The following is a 17,104-nucleotide window of genomic DNA, read 5'->3' on the forward strand; positions in this document are numbered from 1 at the left end:
AATTCATTCAAGTGAAATATAAATACACAACGCTTTCAGATGCTTATCAACTTTTACTTTTATTACTGTTACAACTGGCATCCACTTTTTCTGTTTTCCATTACAAAACAACAAATCTTTTTCAATTATGTATATTATCTACAACGCTTACAAAATGCACCAAAACATCTGCGCACCCAAAAAATAGTTCATACAATAGGGCATTATGTAGCAAATCTCTTCTGTTAAACAATTAGTAAACCAATTTGAAAACGGTTTCAATAAATATTATCAGTATTTATTCCATGGAAACAATAACATTGGTTGTCATAAACTCTGCACCAACTCAATAAACTTTATCAATCTATCTACAGAATTCTGTGCTGATTTGTTACTCGCAGACAGTTCACTCTTAGCTTGCATCTGTTCCTGGAAAGACAAGACAATACAGACATTAATATATAAATTTAGCCAAACCTAAAAGCGGAGCACCTGAGCCGGGTTGATCAAAGCCGGATTAAGCTAACCCAGGATAAGTGAGAATTTTGATTTGAGCTTTTTTTAACTTGGTGGTGAGGTTTTCTGCTTATATTGTTTGGCCTTCTGAGTTTGAATCTCAAACTATACAAAACATAAAGGTAGGTAAAGTCTGCATACAAGCCAAGTGGCCCATCAGACCAGAGCTTATCCCGGTTTCTATAGCACGAAGCAACTAGGAGTATTTCTACTCCCCCCTGGATGGTACCCATTTATACACCTAGGTGGAGAGAGGCACTGTGAGAGTAAAGTGTCTTGCCCAAGAACACAACACAATGCCCCAGGCCAGGGCTCGAACCCGGACCATTCGATCCGGAGATGAGCGCACTAACCATGAGGTCACCGTGCCTCCCACAAAACAAAAACATAAGCAGTGAAAAACATTTATTACAAGAACAATTTATACTTCGGTTAACTTTGAATCCTGTGTTAGCTTTAACTGGCTCAGTTCCGAACTACACAGATCTCATTGAACTTACCATTATTGCGTTACTAAGCTGTTTTGCTTTTGCCTCTAATTCAACTCTCTCCGCCTTTAATTCTTCACTTCTCTTCAATAGTTTATTTTTTTCCTCTTCTTTTGCTAAAACACAACAATTGAAAATTATTGTTCAGAAACTTGTGTTAAAATTAAACCACTTTTTCCATTTTTTTTTCCACTTAATGATGATTAGGCTCACAATTTTTCAGATTCAAAAGTCAACCCTTTACATGTAAACAAATCCTTGGTTAGTCAGTTATCAAGTTGATAAAATAATAATGACTTCTTAAGACATTTCTCGAACCTGTCTTGTGAGCTAAATATGAATGTACAACTGCCAAAGTGCCAGGCCAAGGCATTGGTTCATCTTCTTCAACTCTCGCCTGAAAAAAAATCAAACAACTGGTAGGTTAGTAAAGAATGTACATTGTAATGTCCGGTTTTCTGCAAATCCACAGTCTGTAGTACAAGACAGTAATTTATCGTTAGCAATATTACAGGAATGCAATTAAGGGCCCCAACCTTTAAGACCTGTTACGGTTGAGTATGCTTCATCAATCATGGGTCCTGGATGTTGGTTCTTGTTGGCATAATTCACCCACAAATCAACAAGTTTGCTAGAGGTATGTGCGTGTATCAAAATGATGTCCCTGATATTATATAATAGCATGTCCTTGGGACTCTCATATGAAAGGGTCATGGATAATCATCGTCTCACTTAGGGTGTTCATGATGAAACACCACTTTTTTCAGCTGTCAAAGTATCTTTAAGGTGCACTCAAAGAACTAATAATAATAACAACAAGAAACCCTTGATTTATGTTTGCTTTTAGGTCTGATTTCTGCTGGTCTTTCGAGCTCAGTCTACTAGCGCAGGCTTCTTTCCTGAACAGTAACTGGTAATCGAGCCTATTCAGTTTCAAGTGGTATCTTTTAGAGAATCAAAGAAAGCTTGAGCCACACCCAGTTGGTCTCCTTTAGAGGTTTAATTCAAATTTTCCGATAAGCATTCCTGACCTTATCATCTGGGAGTGCCCCCAGGGTAGCATGACCACTGCATGACGCGGCTTAAAACTCTCAGATGAATGTTCCCAACTGGTCTCTATCATCACTTGCCATACGACTGAACAAAAATCATGTACAAGTTAATGACAATTTTCCAGCCATGTTGAGTGTCTTACCTTACACTTTGGACACAGCCACAGACCAGGAGGAACAGCCGTGAGGGGAGGATCAAGACAGCTCATGTGATAAACTAAATTACACGTATCACAAAGTAGAAGTTCTCCACTCTCTTTACATATGGCACACACTTCATCATGATTGTCGTCCTATCAGTAAACAAAACACAATCACTGTTTGCAAGCTAACTGGACTGGCTGGCAGTGGTAATTTTAGAAAAAAACATAAGCAGAGGTTTCATTAACATTTTCAGAAGGAGGGCAACTGGTTTTCACAGGCAAGCAAAACTTTTCAAACTGACCTTCTTTATAAGAAAAACTATCTTCCAGATGGTCAAACCAGGTGGGCAAAATCAATTTACCTTGTGCCTGGTCCCTTAATGAAACCCCTGCAAAGGCCGCTGCAGTTTTTCCATTCCACACTTTGTACAAAGCATATATTGTCAGAATGCAGCTTAAGGCAAAGTGGCACTTTGGATTAATCGCTCAGGGATGCTAATAGTCAAGAGCTTATCCTGACTATAATTTGCCATTTCATAATTAGCATGAAACAACTAGAAATGTTGGTATTACTACTGGTATGCATTCAAACGTCTGGGAGAGGAGAGACGCTGTGAGAGCAAAACACCTGAAGTGTCACCACCCCTGCTGCCAGGGCTTGAACCAAGATTGCACATATTTCTGTTGTCCAACATACCAAATTGTCAGGTCACAATGTCTCCATTAAGTTAAATGTAAGACATACCGTCCTTAGATAATGAATTTAAAGTCCTTAAAGTAAAATACTTTAAACAAATCATCAGCTATTACCTCATCTACAGGAGAGTCAGCTGTTATCACACGTTTGTACTTGAATTTTTTGGGTTTGCCATTTTCCCCGTAGCCAATTCCATTTGGAACAGGTGATGTGGGTTTTGGTGAGTTTGGTGCACTGTTAAACTTAGGTGGACGACCTCTACCTCTCTTTACAGGTAACATTGTTATCTTCTTTATTCTCTTGGGCTTAAAAAAAACACAGGCCATGCTTTAGCTACATAATATGGTATACCTCTAATCAGCTGAATGTAACACTTTCTAGTAATATGGCAAATGGATAACTTACACCTCTCTGAAAATTCAGGTTAAATTTTTCAAGTTTTCACTGATTACAATCCACTTTGACAATCCTTATTCACAGCCACCCTTATGTTTTTTTTTTTTTTTTTTCTCAGTTAACTGTTACCTGTTTGTAAACTAATATTTTAGGTTCCTTTGATTTGAAGACAATTTAATACAATCATTGAGAGTAAGAGGAGGTAATGGCCCAGTTATTCAGGGCTTGAAAAAAGTGCTGTCTGGTCGTCTGGTGCAATTAGATTTTCCTACCAGGCAAGCAACTTCTCATTTTCACTTGCCTGATGGGCAAGGGATCAGGCAAGTCATCTCAAGCCTGCAAATAACAGTCGGTCATCGGACAATTGTCCGCTAAATTTGAGGTTTTGACAGGTAAAAGCGTAGTCTGGTCGGACACTCTGACCAGGCATTTCTGCTAAATAAAAAATGTTTGAACCAGAAATTTGTGGCCGAATATGGAACAAGTTATTTTAAATGATACTGCCAAACAATACCAGGCAAAAAAGCTTTGTTATCAATTTTGTTCTTATTTCATTTCTGAGAAATAATTTTATCACATGCAATGTGCCGTCTCAAATGTCACATTGAATTGTAAACAAGCCACATCAGCGCCACTATTCAGGCTATGTATTAATCTGCGCATTTTGCAGTGGTGTCGTAAAGATTGTGAAGCCCCATTTAGTCTAAATTATGTTTGTCTGAAAAACTACTAAAATCTGAGGTCTTATGTTGTTACTCATTGCTTGCTATCTGCAAGTGTTGTGGAATTAATTTTCAGTCGTAATTTGACCCGATTAAAATATTATGCAAATTGGATACAAGGTCCAAATTTTTGCTTTCTGAAAACCTTTAAAACACCTAAAATGTGACCAAATGTTTTTCTAGTCCATATGATCAAAAATCAGTTTTATAGCTCTTAAAAGTTTTTTTTAACATCTGTAGTTCAACATAGTTTGAATTAGTTTCCGTACCACGGACATGTTTTTGTTAAAAGCATAAATGGACAAATTAGTCGTGCTTTGAAGTCACGGCCACTTCTAATTCGAATTTCATCTAATTATGCAAATTTTTTATTCAATTGACCCCAAAAATTTTCTGGGGAAACTTGCCTTCAGAAAAAGTCGAAGAATTCATTTCAGCCAATTTTCAAGTCTCTGAATATTATTGTGAGTTTTTATACTGACAAGCTGTCCACCTGGGATTTTCCAGCTGTTTTCCTTCAACATTGTGGGAAACTTGTTACGCGGGAAAATATGGAATACACGTGTGATCAAGTGAGTGAAGGCTAACTAGGGGTACAAACGTTTGTAAATTTGTCAATGTTTAATGGGTAAAATATTGTAATACCTGACTAAATGTAAGGGTCCCCTTTCTGGTGCTAGTATTGATTTTACAATCAGTTGACTTTACTTTTAAGCCATTCAAATTTGCAACCAACATTTTGGTGAAGGGTCCACACTCAAATACCAAATGTCTCAAATGTCGCTTATTTTTAATTTCTAATGACAAAAAAAAGTTTGTCCGACCAGACTGGCTTTTTGTCAGGTCAAAACTTGTTCTTGGCTGACAAATGACCTGCATATAGACAAAAATTATTTGCAGTCTTGCATCTGCAAACTAAATTTTAAAAAAAGTAAACTAAGACTTGCCCAGGCAAGCAAAATTTTAGAGCTGCTTGTCTGGAGGGCAAGCTGGAATTCAAGTTTTTTTCAAGCCCTGATTTATTGCTAGTTACATTCCCTAAAACTGAATTAACAAACTACACAAAGTCACAGTACAATTGCAGGTTTAAAACTGTTCACAGTTCAAATCACCTCTGGGTCAATATCCAGTGCATTCTGTGGAGAAATACAAGTGCTCCTTCTTTTCCGTTCTTGTCTCTTGAGCTGAATTTCTGTTGGGAATGAAAAGAAACAGAAATCAATGATTGTCTTTACATTTAATGTTGTCAACAGACTGTCATTTATCACAAATACTGTTAGTATATCCCTGCATAATGAGGCACGATCAACCAAGATCTCAATATAAGTATACTTGCATCTTGTAAACATAAATGCTCAAGATCTGTGATGGTTGACAAAAGAACTAACCTTCAGTATTTAACTCTTCAGGATGGCAAGCGAAATGTGTATGCAATTTGATACTGAGTCATTAAATTATGCTATTAACAGTGAATCTAATAACTCCGTGATCAAACAAGCTTGACTCACTAGGAAAGATGAGGCAAGCGTTCCAGCAAGAACAACATTGTCTTCTAGCAAAGAACACTCGCAAAGTTTAAAGTATACGCTTAAAACCCTTAATGCTTGTAATAATTATTTCATAGTTTGATAATAATTGTTTGGTAGTCTATTCAAGAAGATTTACATAACATTAATTTTCATTTTCAAGACACTTTCAATACATGGATGGAACAATGAAAGCAATATTTTCCCTGTTGAAATCTTAGTACATGAAATGCCACACATAGAAAGAAAAAATCTTAATCTACACATTTAAAACAGAATAACTTGTAACATATTATTGGCCAGACTTTGCCCACCTACACAAACAGGAGTGGAAACCAACTCAAACAATTTTTTTCCTTAACATTGCATTCAGGTCTTGATTCATTACCTTGAGTCTCAAGCTAGCTTAGCTGTATTGCATATCCTTGATTTCCAGAGAGGAATTTGAAACAAGCCACAGGTAGCTTAATGTTTTTGTGTATCAAAACTACAGGAAGTGTATCACTGTCTTATCAACCAACAATGTTGACAATGCAAAGGAAGACATTACATGCGACAACAGAGCTAATATCACCGAGGTTATTCACTACGTTTTGTCATGCCTCAGTGAATTTTCTTGATGTCTGCATATTAATGTTCTCCTTCTTTTGACCATGACGTCAGAATATGCTGTATTGCTTTAATATAAGTAAACTTTAGTTTTTTACAACTGTGCAGAGATTATTTAATTTAAGAAAACAAATCCTCGATACAGGCATTCACACTAGGTACATATTTATCAAGATGCAAGCATTTAGTTGTTGTAGAGCTAGTAAACAGTAAAAAAAAATAAAAGAAAAAGATATGGCCTCACTGTATACACATCAGATAAGTTATCAAGAATACAACCACTGTTTTTAGCTGCAAACAAAAGCTCTTTTCTCAGAAAACCTTTAATCAGCATATCAGAAAATAGCCAAACACTGGAGTCTCCATGTAACCATTTTAGTAAACACAGCTGGTTGAAAACCACTGTGACACTGACACAGTAGCCTGATAGGTCTCACGTACATGTATCAATAAATTGATCCATTAAATTAGGTAATATCTGTCCAGTTTATTGGAATTTTTGGAGTCAAAATGGTCTCAAATAAAAGTATGCTTTTTGAAAGCACACGGAATTGTAAAATACCTACACCTGTTCTACGTACATGTACATGTATATCTGGGATTACTCTCTCCACTGAAAACTGCACCATAAGCTAAAGTTTAGAAGTATGCCTACTGTGCATGAAAACTAAGATCTCTTAAAAACTATTTTTCTGCTTTTGTTTTAAGGATGTTTTAAATAGCTGAATAATAATACAACAAACAAACAATGGAAGGAAGCAAAAAAATCAGATTGGGCATTGCATTACTTGTACTAGATTGTTCCTTAAAACAGTGTAAAATGCCTCTTGAACCCCTAATTGGAAAGACAAAGAGGCCAGAATATACATGTATGGCAAAGAAAAAAGCATTTCATAGAACATGGCTGATTTCATAACAGAATCGTTTACAACTCATGTCGTTGCATCAGACCAAACCATGTGTTTAATTTTTGAATTCATCTCTCTTACCGATTAGTGTCTGTGGTGTAATTAGCCCCAAAGCAGCCATGAATTCCATTTTCTAAAGATTAAGACAAAAATATTAACCTTTATTAACTGTTAATCATCAGCTTTGAAACACTTAGTACCTGATGCACAAATTGCTAACAACAAATTGCTAGGGACTGTTGCATGGTTACATAAGTCTTTGGTCTAAGAAAAATTACGAGGATCTCAAAGGTTCCTAACCATGAAATCCTGGTTGCCCAGCACTTGAGCTTATATGAAAACAATCAAGTTTTTCCAGCTGCCCAAAGCCAAAAGTTAGTCACCTGTGGCATCCGGGTGCTTCTAGAGTACAGCCCTGGTTACCTCACGTACTTTACTTGACTTTTGACAACAAAATAATTATAAGTGGGTGTGTCAAAACATCACTGACAATAAATTAACAAAACTGTATTTGGCACTTGATAATGCTATACATACTTTGGGTTCAAAAGCCTTTTCCATAGGTTTGCTAGTGACCTCTTGTGGCTGTATAAACACGTTTTGAGAAGCTGGACGTGGCAGTATTGGTTGCAGATGATGAGATGTAAATGAGCGTGCACTGTTTCTAAATGCACTGTTTCGGGCTTTGTTATTCTGCTGATAGTGTGTTGGAATGCTGATGGGGCTTGTTATCGATGACTGTGTGTGGACAGGAGAAAATACAGGACCCATTTGTAATGCTGGTGCAGCACTTTGACCAGTAAACTCAATTTTTCCATGCTGTAGTAAAAGAAAATCTATGTGTAAATATATAACATTTACAAATACATGAATTTTTTGGTTATTGTGCGGTTTCAGAAAATGTCCATACTCCCCCCACAGAAGGGATTGGAATTTCCTGGGGGGGGGGGGGAGGGGTTCCATGAGACCAAGATTTTAAAGAAATGTATGAAGCTTAACTGGAATTTCCAGAGGGGGTGGACAGGTGCTAGAGAAAATCCCTTCCGTGGAGGAGGTATAGCTATTTTCTGGAACTAAACATTACTTATAAGAGAGGAAACTGTTTTCCATGTAGCTTGACATTTCACTTGAAAAACTATGTCATGCAGGTTTTTTGAATTACTGGTACTCAATTTAAGTAGATTTCAAAGGCCTGGCAATAGGACTTTTCCTTGAAGAGTAGAATGCTACTAATAAGTATAAGTTCTAGCTAATACCTAAGTGCTACATGTTTCTAAAACTGTACACTGCTGCTTATGAGACCTCCCGCTTTTCAGCCCCTCTGGTTAGCTCTAGGGCCATCCACCTGTAAACAAAAAATTACTTCTAATAATAAGTTCCCTCAGGTATAACCCCGCTCGGATATAAGCCCCCCTCTAGTTTCAAGTAAAATGAATTCGACTTATTATCGATGCTTTAAAGCTTAACTGAAAACTAGTATATGAAAATCATATTTCGAGCAACACTGCGTTAAATTATTTCGGAAAAATTTTTTTTTCCATTTATAACCCTCCCCAGATATAAACCCCTCTGTTTATGACCCCATTCAAATCCCACTACAAAGATGCATAGGCTCAGGGCTTATAAGCAGCAGTTTACGGTATTCCAGTAGATAACTATTAGTATCTGTTTTAGCATTCAACTTTTTTTGTCAAAAAGTGATCTTGCTTTGAACTATGGAATTCTAGTGAGAAATCTGATGAATTATGATGGCCGGAGTACATATTTTAGCACTTTAATCAAAGTGCAAAAAATTCTGGTTGCAGAAAAAGAAATGGCATACCTGTGGAGAAACGATAACTACAGGAGGTGGTTTGGGTTTGAGTCTAGGAAGCTGGATTGGTAGTGGCTTTTGCGGAGGAGCAATTTTTACAGGTTTAACATCCAAAGGTTCTGTTTTGATTGCCAGCTCCATTTTGGTTGTTGGCTCTAGTTTGACAAGTGGTTTACTTGTTGGAAAAACAGCTTCTTTGTTGTCATGTGATGTTATATTGTTTGAATGGTTATCACTAAGAGGTGACTTGATATTATTCTCCTGAAAATAGGATTGAAAGAATAAGCATGTAAGTCAATGTAAGGCCTCCTTTCAATAAGTGCTCACCTTTAATTAACTAATAATGCACCCCTTAAATTAAAGGAACTAAATCACAATTTGAGCATCTTGAAAAGTCTAAGCTAAATTTTTCAAGTTCGTTGTTTGTACATGTAATCTGTGTCAATCTTCTCCATCATTTCTGTATTGTTTATTACTATTTATTAATGTTTTTTTCTCTTAAGTAAACTATTATTTTCAGCTGAGGCTTCCTTCAATTTAATGGTTATTTTTTGTGCCCAAAATAACTCCAAAATATCAAGACTGAGCTCCCTTAAGCACCCTTAGAAGCAATAAACACCCTTCTTTTGTAAGTTTCACAGTTTCAGTATATGGCTTATGCCCTTATTCTGCATCAGCTGGCACCATCAGATTATATTGAACTGAACTGTGGCTAATTGGGAAAAAAATGGTCACAACATGGCTGTATTCCAAGAAACTGATCTTCTATTAAATGTCCTTGGCTACAGATTATTAGTTGTACATAATAGCACAATTCTTTCAAACACAAGATCTCTAAAATGTGTTTTAAACTTCTAACTTTCAATTTGATCTGGAAACAGTGGAGAAACTTAGAGCCTCTCCACAACACAATCACACAGATGTAATACGACAAATTCCTATTAATTTTATTTTTAACCATTTTTCATTTTATGTGTTTCTTACTCCAGACATCTAAAGAGTCATGTTAGCAACAAACTACTTCATTTGTGAAGAGTAACTGAGCGCTGAAAATTTGTTTACACAGTGATAAGACATTCCATTAAAACAGCTGGAGTCACAGCCTGTACTTTGAAGCATATACTTAACAGAAATAAAGTGCTGAACATTTTGACATGGCGCTGGATATAACTATAAACAACTGATGTCTGGTAAAGTTTAAACAACATGTTACTTGTATCTAAATTTACCTCTCCTCTAAACTCTGTCTTGTTCATCAGCTCTTGTCTCAACTGTTTCACCACATGACTCTGCAAAAAATTCCCCAAAATTAATTTCAGCAAAAAATAAATTAATAATTAATACTAATCAATAATAATAATAATAATAAATTATGATGATAATGATGACCGTAATGAAAATATTAACAGAGAGACACATCATGATAATTTTAACAGCAAAACTGTTAATTAGTTAATAAGACCTCTTACAGTTCTTTCACAAATCAACTGAGAAATGACAATAATAGTACAACACCTGTGATAGTGACAACCTTGGTAAGAGAAAAAAGAGAAATTAAAAAACCCTTCCCTTAGTGGTAAAAATAAATCTCTGACTTTGTGGTAAAATCAACAAATACCATTTCTTTCATTATTGAAATGGAAGGCCAGGGGATCTTGATTTTTCATTCAAATAGACAAAGACTGCAGATACACCAAAATAAAAATAGGAAATGTTCATTTTGAAGAATTCATACTGCCATTACATTTTACGTTTAAAAATTTGCAGTTTTATATTGATCATTAGATCAGTATTGTAAATACTACATCCACTGGGTGACTTAAGAGCCAGCCAGCCTACAAGATATCCTGTTGTATATACCCCAGCTTTAAAACTAGAAGATAATTTTACAAAGTTTGAAGTCCCTAGCCATTGATAATTTTTAAGACTTGGGAGATTTCTTTTGAAGCTTTGATTAGTATCATCTGTGATTTAAAATACACAAGTATGTCAATGAAATGAGCCTTCCATCCTTCTCAACAGATGCAACAATTTTTTTCTCTCTGTTTAATAGTTTCCCTCTGAGAGAAAGTCCAAGGATTCAAGTATTTCTGAATGGGGTTTACAAAATGTAAAGGGTGATATTGCACTTGATTTCAAATTCTGATTTTGAACATAAGTTTACTCAAAAGAATTTTAATGGAGAAAACAGACCAAATCCAACTTCATATGGCCTTCTATAAATATTTCACTCAAAGTTCTGTTCTACATGAGCAGTGGTAATGTATACAATAAAATAAAAACTTCAGCCACCTTTATGTCATGAAAGAAACAAAAGGACAATACAATGCGTTGAGAAAAAAAAAACTGCGCAAGAAATTAAAAAACAATGGTTCATTGGAATAAATTTCTAGACGTGTACTGCTCATTTTTCAAAATATCACTCAATCAATCCGTTTGACGCTAAACAGATACGAAAGTATTAAAATGTGTGATCTCACTTCCGCTCCCAAATGCCATCGATTACAGAGGAAGCTTCGAAATCCTACCTACGTGAAAGAAACGCTCGTGAAAACTCTCGATTTCATGATCCGGTGACTGTACTTTCTTGAGACTTGCAAATTTCACGGCGAAACAATCTAAAAGTTGGCGGCAAACACATATTTTTCGAGTCGCGGAGTCACACCTGTAACAAGTCCCACGGGACGTCGACGCTCTCTGATTGGCTCCTGTGAGCATTGAATGCCCTGCATTTTAATTTTTTACCACCCTCCATGCCTCGACCAAAACCTCCTTCCTTATATTTGCATGTGATTTTTTTTCACGTCTACCCCGGGTTATTTTTTTGCTCCCAAATAAACTCATTTGCACGCTAAACTTACTTGTTGTTCGCTCAGGCTTGTAATATGTGCTTGAAGACTCTGTAACTTTTTCTGTAGGTCGGGATTCTGTGAAAATAGCGATATCTGTGTTTGGAAATATTTCTCAAAAACTGCGCCAAGGCAAAACAATTGAAACCCAACACACTGAAACATTCTAATCATAAAAGAAGCGAAATATATTTTACCTGTGGATCTGTCTTGATTTGTTGGATAAGAATCTACAAAAATCAATAGAAAACATTAAGAAAATCAAACTAGAGAGCGAAATCACGCTGTCCGTCGAAAATTATACATTTACTAGAAGTTCAAGTGAAGTAATAGGGTGGTATAAGACGGCAAAATTGATTAAATATGTACCGTGTCGACTCGCTTGACTTCGAAGAAATTCTCGAGTCTGTTTCCGCGGCATGAAAAACATTCTGGAACTAACGAGCTACGCTATCAAGTGTCAAAATTTTTCTTCTTCGAACTTGAGGTCGACAACAACACAACATAAATGAGCATTCGGTAGTTGGAATATCGCAAAAACCTAGGCTAATCTACATGCATAACACTTGGAGATAGTTTGTCAAATAGCTCTTTCGAATAGAAAATAACGTACCTGATGTTGCTGAAGTTGGCTTGTCAACTGCGACCGCAATTTTTCCAACTCCATCGAACAGCAAGGCTTGTTCTTTGCGGGGATTTTTGGCGATTTGTAAAAAGGCTGAACTGCCGAGGGGTACCGTACACGGTCTCTGAAGGGAACTAAAATGACCAAATACGTACAGCAACGAGACAACTTGCTTTTCAAGGTCCCGGATAAAGGGTGCTTTCTCCGCCGCCTGTGTGTTGCGCGTGCGTGGTACATGTCAAAATGGCGAAGAGAGGCGCGGATAAAGAACTTACACAAGACAATTGGGATCAGGAGGAAGAGGAAGAAGAAGTAAGCAATTCATTTCATAGCTCTCACTTTATTTTACCATTGCTCTTTGCTTGAGTTCGATTAAAGGTCAATATTTTGTCCCAGTGCGGGTGCAAATGTAGATAAGTTTACGGTACATGTCACGGTGCGTGTGTTTCGGCATGGCGCGCACATATGGTTAATTTTCAGACATCATATGTGGAAGTCCTTACATAGATGTCTAATCCAACCTCTTATGTTTTGTCAGGCTGGTCATTTCAAAGTTGCAAGTACTGATGATTTAAGCAAAAGAAAGTGAGTAAATAGGCACGTAGATCCCACATGTGCATGGATATAATTTGCTTTCTTCATAAGCTCACAAAGCTTAGATGGTCCTCTATAAAGAATATTGCTACTTGTAGAGGGTTGTTACATTATGAGAAATAGTTAATATAGTATTAAATTATTATGTAGATGTTACTGAGATCCATATTTGAGAAAATATTGGTCAAGTTTGTTTTTAGTGCGGTTTTAATTTATCAAATATGCAGCAAAACCATCTGTAAACTTCCTGCAAAAAAAAAAATTAGACTAATATCCCCCAGTGCACGACTGTTTTATAAACTCTGTCGATGAAGTTGTGTATCCATTCTCTGTTAAGTCACGTGCCAAAACAAAACATGTATTTACAATTTTTTGGGCAGCTTTTGTGAAAGTTTAACTGAAATTAATGCGAGACATGGCTGTTGAAAGATTTCTTCATATAGCAGTGTAAGATTCCCCATTCCAATGAAAATCAAAGAAAATGTGAGACTATTTCTGGATGGGTTTTCAGCTTTAGACGTTTTGAGTAATGGTAAGGTAAAGTCTGTGTAGGAGCCAAGTGGTCCATCAGCCCAGTTTCTGTAGCATGAAGTGACTAGGAATATTTCTACTCCCTCCTGGATGGGATGCTAGTCAATCACAAGGTTAACCCAGCATTAAATTCCCTGGTACCGATTTATACACCTGGGTGGAGAGAGGCACTGTGAGAGAAAAATGTCTAATGCCCAAGAACACAATTGATGCAATGTCCCTAGCCAGGGCTCGAACCTGGACCGCTTAATCCAGAGTTGAGCACACTAACCATGAGGCCATGGTGCCTTTGAGCAAAATGGGTGTATAAAAAAACATTTGTATCTTGATCAATGTGTTGATTATTTGTTATTCAGGATTATCAAGGCTAAACGGAGAGGTAACAACTCGGACAGTAAGGTATAAAAATTACATATTTTTGGATGGTTTATCTACTTTGATTTGTTGACGTTTTCAGTGGTATGTGTTATATCACTTGACCAATGCAACAGCGTGAAATAAGTAAGAGAAAAATTCTTCTGGGCTGTATAGCAACAAGTTATACAAAGTGCAGGGCTGTCAATGAGGGCTGTAACCTGTAACACTTGTTATGGCTGAGTATGTTTGATAGGCCCTTGATGTTATGAGTGAACTTGCCTGTAGGTTGATATAATTCACCCATAAAGTAACAAGTTTGTTACAGATGTGAAGATCAAGGCTACAGGTGAATCTAAAATTAATGACAGCCCTGGTATCAGCATGGATGTAGATTAAATCCATGAGCATGGTAAAATATTCTGTTAATACACAAATGTTACTGGTAGCAAAGGCTGAGAATTGCAGAAACTGGGTAGATTTTGAGACCCTTTCCTTGATTATCTTAACTACATCCCTCAAAAGTTGGTTACTGAGCATTTTAAAAATGTATTCATTTGGTTTATTTTCAGCCTGGTGGAGGTGTTTTCCAAGGGTTTTCAGGATTTGCTGGGTTAAATAACAACACCTCAAGTTTTCCAACCAGCGCATTCTCAATAAAACCCTTCCCTGGAAACTCTAGTTTCACACCAGGCTCAACAAATATGTTTAGTGGTTTGAATGCCTCTTCAGCAGAAGCCTCGACCAGCGCCACTGCATCTTTTACATCACTGAGCAGTAATAAAAATGGATTCAAAGCAAATTCCTCAAGTGACTCAAAGGCTACCAATGCATCAAGCAGTTCTTACAAGGATAATCTCAAGGCCCTCAATGAAAGTGTTGCTGCATGGATACAAAAGCATATTACTGTTAATCCATATGTCGATTTGACTCCAATATTTAATGACTATAAGGAACACATGAAAAACATTGACTTGAAGTTTTCAAGTTCAGCTAAAGAAACAGAAAATTCATCAAGTGCTTGTTTGGCATTTAATGCCACAAAACAACCTGCTGTGAGTTCAGCTTCAATAGTTAGTGCTCCATCTCAAGCATCACAGGAAACAGAAGAAAACAGATCACACATATTAAACACAGGTGAGAGTTTGCCTTCATGTCAAGAAAATGCTCAGGGAATTAAGGGATTACTGATTTTGATAATGAATGTTGTTGACAATGACCACCTGTTGCCAACAAAAATAGTTTTTAATTAGTTTTCTCCAAAAGTGTTTTCTGGTCTGTGGAGATTGAGGGCCTTTTTGTCTTTATTTCATTCCATATTTCAACTCATTTCATAGTTGACCCAATTTTATTTCCAGAAGAACAGAGTTCAAAGAAGGAAACTGTAGAGTGTCAGCCTGGAACATCAGGAGAAGACAATGCAGAGGACCAAGTTCCCAAGCCAATAAGGTACATGTACTGTAAAATAATGAATGATTGTATGACAAGGGAGCTTTTAGCGAGGTACCAGTTGTCATTGTACTTGCACATTCTTGTGTACCTGTCTGTCGATTTGTCTCTTCATCTGTCTGTCTGTCCATTCAGTCACTTGCTCTTGAACATACTCACCTCTCCTTCATTTGCTTACTTGATAATTCGTTCATTTACCTAATCAGTCACCCATTTAAATGGACATGTACAGGCTTCTCCCCAGATACCTACAGACATGTGTTAAGGTTGCATTATGCATTTAGTATCATTTAGCAGTTCTTACAAAGTGACATTTTGCCTTTTTTTGTTAACTGAAAAAGTTCATTTGAAAAGTACAGCAGTTGCGGCATTTATCATAATTCTTTTTATGATACTATCCACTTGAAACATGTACATTATCAAGCAGAGAGGGGACAAGAATTTAATAACCTCAACAAGGGGACATTGCCCTGATGAACTGCCAAATTCTCAATAAAAAGGAATGCTAGACAGTTAGTAAGGAGAATGTGAATTATTCTTCCAATTGAGTGTGATCAGTAATGCTTTTTTTTAACTGATTGTTATTTATTTTCCCTTCTCACATTCCAGTGTTGTGGTCGCTGAGGAAGGAGCTTTCCACTCCATAAAGTGCAAGCTGTATTTTAAACGTGAATCAACTTGGGCTGAACTGGGAATTGGAATGCTTAACTTGAAGAAACTAGATGGAAAGACTCAAGTGCTGGTACGAAATGACACAACTCTGGGAAAAATTCTTCTAAATGTTTACCTGGCTGAAAGCACCCCTATCAGTCGGTCGGGAAAGAACAATGTGATCTTACTGTCGGTTCCAAATCCTCCACTCTACTCCAAACCCAGTGAGGGAGACAACAGCAAACCAGCAACGTATTTAATTAAAGTGAAAACTGCTGAAGATGCAGATGAACTCTTTAAACAGCTGGACACAAATAAACCATCGGATGGTTAACAGTTTATGATTTTAATCTTAGCTGTACAAATTTCTGGAATTTTGCTTTTAACAGAGATGTTAGTAACATAATTTAACTCAGAAGTAGTACGCCAGGAGCAACTAACACATTTTAGTGATAACAGAAAAATCACTTGGGATTATTGTCTCAATTTACCAGCCCTAGTCCAAAGATTGAAACAGAATTCTTTTTAAACTAATCTCAGTTCCTGTTGTTTATGCTGAAATTTATTTCATTAGTGATTCCTTCAAGGAGACTGGCACAAAACACCAAGAAAATACACAAACTATTTCCATTCAAAAGAACTGTTTATTTTCAACAGTAGGTAGACCTTCAGGATTGGGAGGGAGGGGAAATTATTTTGAGTGACAATAAGTCAAACTCTAATAATAGCAATCTCAAAGAAATAAGCACTCTAGTTTTGTGACTTATCTGCAGACCATTTTAAATGAATGTTTCAAATCGTAGGACCATCTATTTTTTTTAGCATATTCTGTGTGAATTAAGTCATGAGTTCATTTCATTTTCTTTGGATCGTCTATTTTTCATGTAATAAAACACAGATTTTTAACTCTGCCATAGTGAATTATTTTTATCTGTTGTGTCTTGGGGAACCAGATCAACATTTCAATGTTTGATCAATGTCAACACCAGTGCTGTGGTTACTGCCGGAGGCATGCATGCTATTGGAGTAGCGTCTTAGAATAAAAAAGCAAAACTGCTTTAAACAGCATTGCTAACAACAAAGCATTGGCATCCATCTATCCGACAACCGAGTTTGCCAAGTGTTTTTTATTCTTAAAATCCAACAGAGGGAGGGTCTAAAGACAAAAAAGGCCCATGTATAGTCCCCTGTCACATCTCTGG

General features: G+C 36.6%; 2 protein-coding genes across 2 annotated transcripts; one reads left to right on the forward strand and one right to left on the reverse strand.

Annotated features, from left to right (window-relative positions):
• Positions 1 to 268: 268 nt before the first annotated feature.
• Positions 269 to 12,453, reverse strand: LOC145489816 (PHD finger protein 21A-like). The gene is made up of 13 exons (XM_081468873.1): positions 12,312 to 12,453; positions 11,896 to 11,928; positions 11,711 to 11,776; positions 10,079 to 10,138; positions 8,859 to 9,110; positions 7,574 to 7,855; positions 7,118 to 7,169; positions 5,106 to 5,185; positions 2,989 to 3,180; positions 2,179 to 2,328; positions 1,302 to 1,380; positions 996 to 1,099; positions 269 to 408 (listed from the first exon to the last, which is right to left on the reverse strand). The coding sequence occupies exons 1-13, from the start codon at positions 12,363 to 12,365 to the stop codon at positions 307 to 309; spliced, it is 1,506 nt and encodes a 501-aa protein (XP_081324999.1). The 5' UTR covers positions 12,366 to 12,453; the 3' UTR covers positions 269 to 306.
• Positions 12,454 to 12,490: 37 nt separating this feature from the next.
• LOC145489821 (nuclear pore complex protein Nup50-like) lies at positions 12,491 to 16,808 on the forward strand. Its single transcript, XM_081468877.1, has 6 exons — positions 12,491 to 12,635; positions 12,862 to 12,908; positions 13,805 to 13,847; positions 14,375 to 14,939; positions 15,161 to 15,251; positions 15,861 to 16,808. The coding sequence occupies exons 1-6, from the start codon at positions 12,567 to 12,569 to the stop codon at positions 16,234 to 16,236; spliced, it is 1,191 nt and encodes a 396-aa protein (XP_081325003.1). The 5' UTR covers positions 12,491 to 12,566; the 3' UTR covers positions 16,237 to 16,808.
• The last annotated feature ends 296 nt before the right edge of the window (positions 16,809 to 17,104 follow it).

The sequence above is a fragment of the Orbicella franksi genome, chromosome 6 (assembly GCF_964199315.1).
Source record: "Orbicella franksi chromosome 6, jaOrbFran1.1, whole genome shotgun sequence".
Lineage (NCBI taxonomy): Eukaryota > Metazoa > Cnidaria > Anthozoa > Scleractinia > Merulinidae > Orbicella > Orbicella franksi.

Coding starts and splice junctions, on each gene's coding strand:
- LOC145489816 (XM_081468873.1), bottom strand. CDS start 12,365: ATGGAGTTGGAAAAATTGCGGTCGCAGTTGACAAGCCAACTTCAGCAA. Junction 11,929..12,311: donor GCCAACTTCAGCAACATCAG/GTACGTTATTTT, acceptor TGATTTTTGTAG/ATTCTTATCCAACAAATCAA. Junction 409..995: donor AGCTTAGTAACGCAATAATG/GTAAGTTCAATG, acceptor TTGTCTTTCCAG/GAACAGATGCAAGCTAAGAG.
- LOC145489821 (XM_081468877.1), top strand. CDS start 12,567: ATGGCGAAGAGAGGCGCGGATAAAGAACTTACACAAGACAATTGGGAT. Junction 12,636..12,861: donor AGGAGGAAGAGGAAGAAGAA/GTAAGCAATTCA, acceptor ATGTTTTGTCAG/GCTGGTCATTTCAAAGTTGC. Junction 14,940..15,160: donor ATCACACATATTAAACACAG/GTGAGAGTTTGC, acceptor TTTTATTTCCAG/AAGAACAGAGTTCAAAGAAG.